At 41.1% G+C, this 10,520-nt stretch overlaps 1 protein-coding gene across 6 annotated transcripts in view; it reads right to left on the reverse strand.

Annotated features, from left to right (window-relative positions):
- Positions 1 to 10,033, reverse strand: part of LOC108922299 (ly6/PLAUR domain-containing protein 1-like) — an 18,180-nt gene extending 8,147 nt beyond the window's left edge. For 4 of the 6 annotated variants that reach the window (XR_001965121.2, XR_001965119.2, XR_003797630.1 and 1 more), the window contains exons 1-3: positions 9,770 to 10,033; positions 9,369 to 9,479; positions 7,383 to 7,517 (exon numbers count right to left, since the gene is read on the reverse strand). Coding sequence is in view for 3 of the 6 variants with exons in the window: in XM_018732348.2 (XP_018587864.1) it covers positions 7,383 to 7,517; positions 9,369 to 9,479; positions 9,770 to 9,818 (295 nt within the window). In the remaining 3 variants the exon portion in view is untranslated. The remainder of the gene's footprint in view (positions 1 to 7,382; positions 7,518 to 9,368; positions 9,480 to 9,769) is intronic. The other 2 variants (XM_029251293.1, XM_029251300.1) reach the window with 2 other exon arrangements.
- Positions 10,034 to 10,520: the final 487 nt, after the last annotated feature.

A 10,520-nucleotide genomic window follows, 5' to 3' on the forward strand; every position in this document is an offset into this window, starting at 1 on the left:
ACACTTTAGCCTCGGCTTAAGGAGCTGCACTTGGAGTACGGAGCTCCGCTCTTCTCCTTCAGGGAAACCCTGTACTGTACTAAGAACGGAGGAAAACACTCGGCGCCTTTTCAAAGTCTCTTATCATTGATTACCTTTTTTATATCGTATTGTGTTTTGAAGAAAACAATCATTTTAACTTCTTTCAGCAAAGTTGTTGTTGAACTCAACAGCAGTGTTACAAACACACTCAAAAGAAAAAAAAAAAAGAAAAACCCACACACACCCAGAAGCACAGAGAGAAAATCTCCTGAGCTGTTTGTAAAGAGCACCCTTTTAGTGTTCTTAACTTTGTTTTTATTGCACTGTCCTTATGACAGTTTGTACAACAGCCTAAAAGCTGCCCACACAGTGATTTGTTTTCTCTAAAAGCTACAGGTTGGGAGAAAAAAAAAAAAAAAAACAAAATATGTCCAACTGGTACTCTTTCATTAATTATTTTTCAGGGTCCACACTTTTTGTGATTGTTGCCCTCATAAAAGTGCTTTGTACACGTGCATGAGGAGGACCTCAAAGGCCCTCGGCTACTGATGCGGTCCCTTTAAAAACCTGCTGAAATGACACAGAGCAAAGGACGCCGGCCTTTTTATATCAGCTCTTTTTTTGACCCATTGTGGAAGTAAAATGACCCACATCATGAGAAATGTTCCATTGTACTGGATCATAAGCCCATTGTATTAAAAAAGGTTATATATTTTTATAAACTGTTACCGGGTCCCATTACAAGGGACCTGAGCATACAAACTATATTCAAATGTTTCCAGTTGTTCAAATTCCAAATGAATTTTCATTGGAAACAATTTCCTACATCATAGTTGCCACAAAATGTGTGTGTATATACAGTGTGTATATGTGTGTGTGTGTATATATATATATATACACACACACACACACACACACACATTTTCAGAACCGCTTGTCCCATACGGGGTCACGGGGAACCGGAGCCTAACCCGGCAACACAGGGCGTAAGGCCGGAGGGGGAGGGGACACACCCAGGACGGGACGCCAGTCCATCGCAAGGCACCCCAAGCGGGACTCGAACCCCAGACCCACCGGAGAGCAGGACTGCAGTCCAACCCACCGCACCACCGCACCCCCCTATATATATATATATATATATATATATATATATATATATATATATATATATATATATATATATATATATATAAAAAAACACACACACACACACACTCACCCACACATATTTACAGTACTGTGCAAAAGTTTTAGGCACTTGGGGGAAAAAAGCTGTAAAGTGAGAATGCTTCCAAAACTGATGCTCTTAATTAATAAACTTCCTACAAAGCTTAGTAACCATCCATCGTCAACAACCGCTTGTCCCGAGCAGGGTCGCGGCGGGTTTGCCCGGGTCCCGCTCTCTGGCGGGTCTGGGGGTCGAGTCCCGTTTGGGGTGCCTTGCGATGGACTGGCATCCCGTCCTGGGTGTGTCCCCTCCCCCTCCAGCCTTGCGCCCAGTGTTGCCGGGTTAGGCTCCGGCTCCCCGCGACCCTGCTGGGGATAAGCGGTTTCAGACTGTGTGTGTGTGTGTGTGTGTGTGTGTGTGTGTGTGTGTGTGTGTGTGTGTACTTTCTTTCTTTGACGACACACAAAACCCTTACTGTAATACTGTAGCCTTTGGCAAAAGGAATGCTTGGAAATCTAGAATATGCTCTTTCCCATTGACACTAAAGCAGAAGACATTAAATAACCGTCAAAAACAAATATTTTTGTGAAACATCCAAGTTCCTAAGACTTGCACAGTACTCTACCTTCAGATATACAGCGAGACATTTAAAACTCCTCGGCTGTTTATTTATGGTATCCCAGGCACACGCCATCTCCTCCTCCGCTCCTTGTTCAACAGCCATAGAATGAATGTCTGTTGGATTTACACTGTCACCGCAGCTCTGGAACTCTATTAACCTGTTAAGTCGCTAATGATACCGTGCTCCTTTCTGATGCAGACAGCCCCGCCATGCTACTACTTTTACACCTTTGTACCTTTAGGCTCCTCACAGAACAGATCAAACCCATCTCATACGTGGTCTGCAATCCTGCGTAGGCCTGTCTGCACTCAGAAGTGCTTTACCCCTGATCAACTTTAATCACTGATCAACTAATTCATACTTTTTAAACAAAAACAGTTACTTTTCACTCAATCACATACCCTGAATTCAAAAACGAACCCTAAAGTGTTTATCACATACCATTTTCTTCAAGTATGACAATTTTATTTTTTTATCAAAAAAAATTACTAAAAAATACCATCTTTAATACATCATCTACCAATGCCAAAGACATCTAAACATGTCCTTTGATTAATTCAAACATGCCGGACATGAAAAATGATTGAAAAATGCCTGTCATAAAAATATTTTAGACATAAAAAAATTTAAAAACCCTAAAAAACATTTAAAAAAAAAAAAAAAAAAAAAAACCTCTTTCTTTTGTTTGTAACTGGGTCCTGGAACTTTAATGAGACTCCAGCAATAGTCTGCTATGTTTGAGAACCATCTCCCCAAATATCTAGTCTCAAGGTAGAAAGTCCATGTTGATGACTCACGGCACCAATGTTAGGTGGAAAGAAATCCAAATGGTAATGAGAAAACGTATCTGTATTTATAGTGTATTTAACATATTGCACCTCATAGGTATACGTGTTTCAAGTACAAAAAATCATTTTTGAGCCTTATCAGTCATCATGAGAAAAAATGGTTATCGTTTTGGGACAGTGTGAGGGTTCTGCTCAATCCAGCTGTAGAGATGGTAGTGAGTTTCTGGAGGCCTGGTTCTCTGGCACATGGATTTCGATGCTGTTCTCGACCTAATTAAGGGTAAAGAGCTCACACAGGCTGGACGGGATCAAAACATACAGATGCCTAAAAAGGTCAACAGCAAAGATAAAGATCAGTGGCAAACCATTCTGCCAATCACAGCTGTCTATCAAGGGTCTCCTCATAACCTATATAAACCTGCTTCCTTCTTCCTTCCTGAGCACCGATGATTGGTAAGGAAATGTTCATACGGTATTTAAAGATACTTAGACTTCCCAAAAGTAAGGTAATGTAATAAAGTCAGCTATAAACAAATGTCTGAACACACTATTTGAATGATCAATGTCCATGTATTTAGCAGGCAGTGTAAATACAGCCCAACATGAAAGAACAATCAGAGTCCACAGGTAAGAATGAAGCGATCACTTACATTGATTTATTCAGCTGACGCTTTTCTCCAAAGCAACTTACAGTGTGAAGGTATTTACCCATTTAGACAGCTGGATAATTTTACTGGAACAATTTCGGGTAAGTACCTTGCCTAAGGGTACTACAGCCAGAGGTGGGGACTAAACCTGCAACCTTTGAATTGAAAGGCAGTAGCTCTAACCACTACGCCACCAGCTGATCAGTTTGATGTTTTCAATATAGCGAATGGTTGTAAGCTGTTTTATTGTAATCAGTCAATTAATTTCATCGTAGAAAAAGAAAAAAAAAAAATCCGGAAATTCTATTAAGGATGGACTACTTTGATGGACTACCAAGCCAAAGGCACCAATATAATGGACGAAGAGGATTAAGTCGTAGGAGTTACTGCAGGATAGTTTGAAACCCATTTCCAGAGTTTTGCCATAAAATATTTACCGGAACATGACTTATTGTGTCTTAAATTTTATTTTTCTGCTGCGTCTTCATTTCTTTATCTTGATCTCCTTGACCGTTGAATACGGTCATCCCCAAGACAGGCACAATCCGAGTTACAAGGATTCAACTTTACAAGGAGGTTCATTTAATACCCCACTTTGACTCAGAAGGCATTTGATTGCATTTCCAAGGACCAAGTTTGGATTTTGTGCACCTCTTGACCACTGAGCAGTGCAAGACACTTACATTTACATTTATTTATTTAACGTATGCTTCTCTCGAGTGAATTACAGTGATTATTAATTAGTATTTAGCTGACACCTTTACAGTATTAGATACACTACAGTAAACTCCCTACATTAATTCACACATCTATACAGCAGAGCAATGAAACACACACACACACACACACACACACACACACACACAACCAGCAATTTAGAGCCACCAGTGAAACACATCTTCGGGAAGAAACCCACTGGAACCGCACTCACACCACGCTGGGGTTGAGCTCACACTGAATTGCACAGCCTAAGGGCTGCAACACCCCGTCCGTTTGCTCAGTGAATACAAATTTATTTGCATGGTTAACATACTTTCTTTTTGTCTTTGCTGTTGTCCTTTGTTTTTTTTTTTAAGCATTAAAGGGATGTATGTATGTATGTATGTTTTTCTGAGCATCCACATGTGACGTATGTTGTAAATCAGAAAGAGCTGAATGAATGCAGGTAGACAGCCATAGATACTACTACTCCTGTTACTACTACTACTAATTTATAATAATAATAAAAACCATACAGTACTGCAGAGTAATTAATGAAAAGGAAAACCAAGATACGCAGTTAACTATTAAACATTTTGTGAGAATTTCAATTGGATTTAATTATATTTGAGCATAAATCGTGTCAGTTTTTGGGGCTCGGAACATAAATACTTTTACCATTAACACTAAAGGTAATTATGCGTTTGAGTCGTCACGTGTATTGAACAACAGGTCGTGATTAAAAATGATGTGGCTGTGGTTAATAAATGGCAGATTGTCACTTTTATGATGTTGTTCACATACACTTACTTTCCCTCTAAAAAAAGAAAAAAAAAAAACCCTTCAGCATACCCTTGCAAATTTGACTTATTTGAAGAGCCATTCTTGCTTGAATCATTCAAGGCTAAAAAACTCCAAAATCACTGTAAGACACTGTGTGCAGTGTGGTAAACTTAACCAGAATTCAGCTTTAAAATTTATTTAAATGCTTTAAAGAGGTTTTCATTTGGTTAAATCCTTGAATCGTTCAGAAAAAAAAAAAAGTCCATCCATGCATTTTCAGCAGCTGCTGCATCCAGTGGTAGTTTGAGGCAGTGTGGAGCCAATCCCGGGGAGCACAGGGCACAAAGTGCGATAAACCCTGACAGCATGAGAGGCCGTGAGAGGAAAAACACAAGCGCACACTAAGGGCAATTTAGAGTTACCGCTTCATCTGAAACGTCTTTAAATTGGGGGAGAAAACAAGAGCACCCAGAGGAAACCCACAGAAACGCAAGAACATCCGTGGATCAGATCAGACCGCGGAGTTTATGAGCTACCTGCCGCATCACCATTCCACCCTCACAATGAAATCCTACTGTAGCAAACAGCAGTTCAATATATCAGTTAACACGATACCATACAGCTCAACTTCATTGTCAGGTTTCCTGGAAATTTGTTTTGCATCATAGCCCCTCTGTCCAACACAGTGACATATTACAAAAGAAGGACACCCATACAGGGATGCAAGAGAAAAGAAAATATAATGAATAAATAAAGAATGCATAGTGCTTCCAAATAAAGCTACACATTAACACAAGACATCACACAAGGCACATCGACCAGGTTTGCATAAAGAATAATTTACAACTATTTCAATACCTCATACCTGAGATACGGTAAAAAAAACTATACTTTATGAATTTCAAGCACACGAATTGGTCATGTCTGCAATAATAAAATGTCTGAAATATTAGGCTCATTTTAACTAAAATTTTCTCGTCTTTATCCAGCACTCTCGCTTTTATTCAAGCCTTTGCGGCCGACAGGAAGTATTTCAAAACAATCACTTACCATATAGTTTCTTTCCATACCACAGTGCGTTTTACATTTACATCTACATTTAGCAGACGCTTTAGTCCAAAGCAACCTACATCTCAGCAAAAGTACAATTTATGCATTACATTAAGAGAAAGAGAGAGCGCTGCAGACATGAAAGTCTCAAGCAAACCTAGTTTGTTACCTACCACTTGCTGTAGTAGTACGTATGGCTGTCTACCGATTTTATGCCATATCATGCTGAATGATTATTATTCAAAGTAACTGTGCAGCAACATCTCCGTTTTAAAAAGCAGAATTCCGGTAAACCGCTGACTGTGGATGGCTAATCCTCGATTCAGGGAAGTTAGCTATCATGAACAACATGCGTGAAAAACATTTTCTCCCTTCTTGTGTTTTTTTCTTTAATATGGTTTTGTGGATAAAGCCTACACAAAACCATAGTTTAAATATGGTCTACATTTTCTCAGCATTTCAACAACAAAGTATTAAATGAAATCAAGACGGTGGTCTCTCCACCGTACATGCTGTATGGCGCACTCATTAAAACCGTAGATGATCTTCAAACAACCGGTTCACAGGGCAAAACCTGGAAAAAATTAATTCAGCTTTCATACATCCAAATTATTCAATTTCTGAGTTAAATAAATACTGTAAGGTGTTCCCCTAAAGACTCTAATAGAGAGAGGTCAACTGAATCAAGGGAAATTACGGTACCATTACAGAAATAACTAAACTTCCATTTTTATTCTTCTTGTATACTGTAAATGAAAAGCTCTCCTAAAGTTTCTCAGCGTATCGACAATTTCAGCTAATTAAGACGCACTTCCATCCACTGCATTTCACCCAGGTAGTTTAAACATGAATTTAAGCACTCAAGAAAAGTAGTTACTCCTGTACAGATGATGATCTCTTGGTGCCGTCGCAGTTTGCGAAGAAAGCCGAGTGTGGATTTCCAGAAAGCGAACTAACAAGGGAAGATTTTACATCCTGCCAGAACCTTGAAAACAGTGTTATAAAGTACTCACATTGTTCATTTATTTTCAAGAAGGAATTGGCGGTTGAAAAGGCCTGAGGCCTCACGGGATGTGTGTCGAATGCGCAAATGACAACAAGTACCATCACTGACGACACAGAAACAGAGAGTCTGCTTTTTTAACCTATTAAAAGTGCCGGTTTTCAATCAGCACTATGTTTAGCAGATAAATAGGCAGAATGAGTAACTTCCTGTTGCAAGATATTCTTAGATACACATGTAAAATAAGCCATATCCATCTCACTCGTCCACATTTACATTTGTTTCTTTAAGAGATGCTTTTCTCCAAAGCACGGTACAACTTGGAGTAAACAACAGCACATTTCACCAAGGCACGGAGAAACGTCGATGCAAACACACGTCTTACTCTCGCAGTACCGTCCGCTGGTGTAATACGGCCGTTCGGTCAGCATGCTCTACACGACAGGCTGTCCGTCAACCTCAGAGGTAGAGAGTATACATTTGTATATGTCTTTTTTTTTTTTTTTTTTTCCCCTTCTAAGCACCTCTTCTCTTTTCCATGTGCATCTGCACTCCAGCAACACCATGACCTTGAGCACAACCCAGAAAGCGGAGCTCTTACCATCCTCCTTCACGAGCACCTCCTTCTGGCACATGTCCTGCACGTTGACCGTGCAGTTGACGATGAACTCGGGCGAGGAGCAGTCATTGTGCTTCACCTCCTCACACTGGTAGCACTGGATCTGCAGGGCAATGCCTGGCAAACAGTTCAGCGAGAGGAACCATTTATTTGCTCCGCTCTTTTGCACCGCTAATCACACATTCTTTTCTCCTCGGGCTTCAAAGTAGATCTTTTCCACTCGATCAGTTACTTATACACACCTCTGGGAATTGCTGTAAGCAAAACAAATCAGGCTGCATAAGAGAAATTAATGTGCATTTTAAACATATCCATCACCTTGTGTGTTGCATGCTACATTTGAATCTACAGTTAAGTGCACTTTGGATGCTGTCGCCATCAAACCAGTAATTTGGAGACTTGAAAATAAAAAAAAAATAAAAAATCCTCACGAGAGCCATTCTGAATGACAAAGCATCTTTGAGCTTCCAGTGAAAGCTGTTATGCTGAAGTGCTTCCAGGAAGAGGTGACACATCCAAAGTCCTTGCTGGCCACCAAAATGCAGACAATGTTCACCATTCACCAACACGTAAATACTGGCTGTTTAAAGAATATTTAAATATTACCTTTTTTTCCTTAAAAAAAAATACTGAAAATATCAAAAGAGAAAACATTCACAAATAATTCATTGTGCTCGTGTTTTTTGTTAATTTTCACATTAGTTTAATTTAAAAACAAGTACCTAGTAATAACATTTACACTGAAGTATACTTTTCGCACCGATATAGAATTGTTTTTCAGAAAAATTCTTTTCTCGATGGCAACTATTGTTGTTTCAATTATTAAAAAATGTAGTTTATTCATTAGCAAATGCTTTACCATACTCCGGTTATTTAACGAATGTGAAAATGAGAGGGGGAAAAAACTGAATTACATTTTCTCTTAAAAAGGTGAGCCATAAAGAACAAAAGCTGTGTGAGGACAGAGAGAGTTTTAAAGTGTGACAGAGAAATCCAACCACCAGTCATGTGCTGTCAGCAGGGACATGAGTCGTCATAAAATCATAAAATACCGAGACTGGAACTAATCATTTCCTCAAGGATAAACTGAGAATTAATAGGTGAATTTTGCATTTCACTTCAGCAATATATAATGAATATGATTATATGTAATTTGTTTTCCTTTATGAAGGGCAGCGTATCATTTAATTAGAAGTCGCCTTCAGTGTAAAGATCCTCCTGCTCTTTTCACCTTTTAAATTGCTGCATACAGACAGACTTTGCTAACGCTGCGAAATATTTGGCTTTCATAAGGGAGGTATTATATACAGACAGTTAGTTATATACTGAGTTATAGACAGTTATGTAGTGAGTTATATACTGAGCTATATATAATAAAACTAATTATATGATACAGTTACTTCTTATATAGACTTAGTTATATACTGAGTTATAGACAGTTATGTAGTGAGTTATATACTGAGCTATATATAATAAAACTAATTATATGATACAGTTACTTCTTATATAGACTTAGTTATATACTGAGCTATATAATTAATTATACACAGTTACTTACATAGAGTTAGTTATATACTGAGCTATAATTAATTATACACAGTTACTTATATAGTTAGTTATACTGAGTTATATTCAGTTAGTTATATACATAGTTATATATTGAGTTCTATACAGAGTTAGTTACAGATTGTGCGCGGGACCCTCGGACTGCATCCAAGTGTCAGAGCCGCATTTGCAGGAATCGTTTTCTTCTCTGCGCGTGATTTCCACACACATGATGTCACCGTGTGAGGAGCGGCTCCGTCCAGCGCGCGACAAGTAGGAAAACGAGGCGAAACACCTTCGGCTGCGGGCGCGCGGGGCGTGTGCGGCACGTGCCGACGCACGCGCTCTTAACGTAGGCGAACTTCGCGCCGCGGTGTGATTTTTCGCAGCCCGCCACACACGCCCAACACACACGGTACGCACCGCCGTTACCATGACAGTGCCTGCTTCCTCCGGCTCGATGCTCTCCTCCGTGACAGATGTTTTCCCTGCTTTCCACATTCAGCGAGCGATGGAACATGTTGATCGTGTCCACTGTAATACATGATGTCGCGTGTATGTACATACATGATGATACACGCAAGAAACTGAAGAATAAAAATAGCTGAGGTGCGTGCCGTTCGTTCGTGTTCAAAAATTATCTCCAATACATCGCGTCCAACCCGTTTCCTTTGTCCTTCAAGTTAACACTTTTATGTATCCGCACACAGCAGCAGGGCCCAACAAGAGCTGCCTCAGAAACACACACGTTCCTGGTTCCTCACACACGCACACGGGCCTGCGCGCCCCTCAACACACACACACAACGCGTTCATGGCACGTACCTGTTCCAAGGAGAAATCCCAAAAAAGTTGTGCAGGTGAGAAGCTGCATTCTTCACTAGTCCTCCTTCAGCGGAAAACACGACACTTGGACAAGTCAGAGAAGGGACGGATCGCGCGCCGAGCGCATCGCGTGCGCACGCGACTCGCCACTTGCACAGCAGCGCGAGTTTGCGGCGGGAAACGGCGAGAGAGCGCACGAGACCGCACCGCGAGCTAACGGCGGCACCACGTGACGGGAGCGGCGGAGCCCGCGACCGGTTCCAAGCGAAGGTGCGCAGCTCTAGCGAAAGGGCGCGCGCGCGCGTGTGTGTGTGTGTGTGTGTGTTCACGTGTGCGCGCGCGCTTGGCTGCCTTGATGATTGCAACGCGTTGCGGCGCTGAAAGCGCTCCAAAATTCCTCCATAAACTGACACGTTTAATCAGGGACACACAGAACGCGCGAGGGGTTTCCTTTAAACGCTCGCGCTACGGTACCTGACGTTACCAAACCTTGTTCTTTCTTTCTCTGTACCGAGTTTCGCTCGACGGATTCGTCCGCTGACAAACAAAGTTCACCGCGAGCCGGCTTTCGACAAGTTGCGGCATCGCTCCCCCCCCCGGACCCCTTCGTCTCACTTCGTATGTGCGCACGTACACGTGGATGATTTATGAATTATAAGCGTCGCGTGTCAGTGGCTCCTCTGAGGTACCGAAGCGACACTGACTGAGTGTATATGTTCCCACAGGGAGGGAGCCCGAGCGAGTTCTGCGG

The sequence above is a fragment of the Scleropages formosus genome, chromosome 1 (genome assembly GCF_900964775.1).
Source record: "Scleropages formosus chromosome 1, fSclFor1.1, whole genome shotgun sequence".
NCBI lineage: Eukaryota > Metazoa > Chordata > Actinopteri > Osteoglossiformes > Osteoglossidae > Scleropages > Scleropages formosus.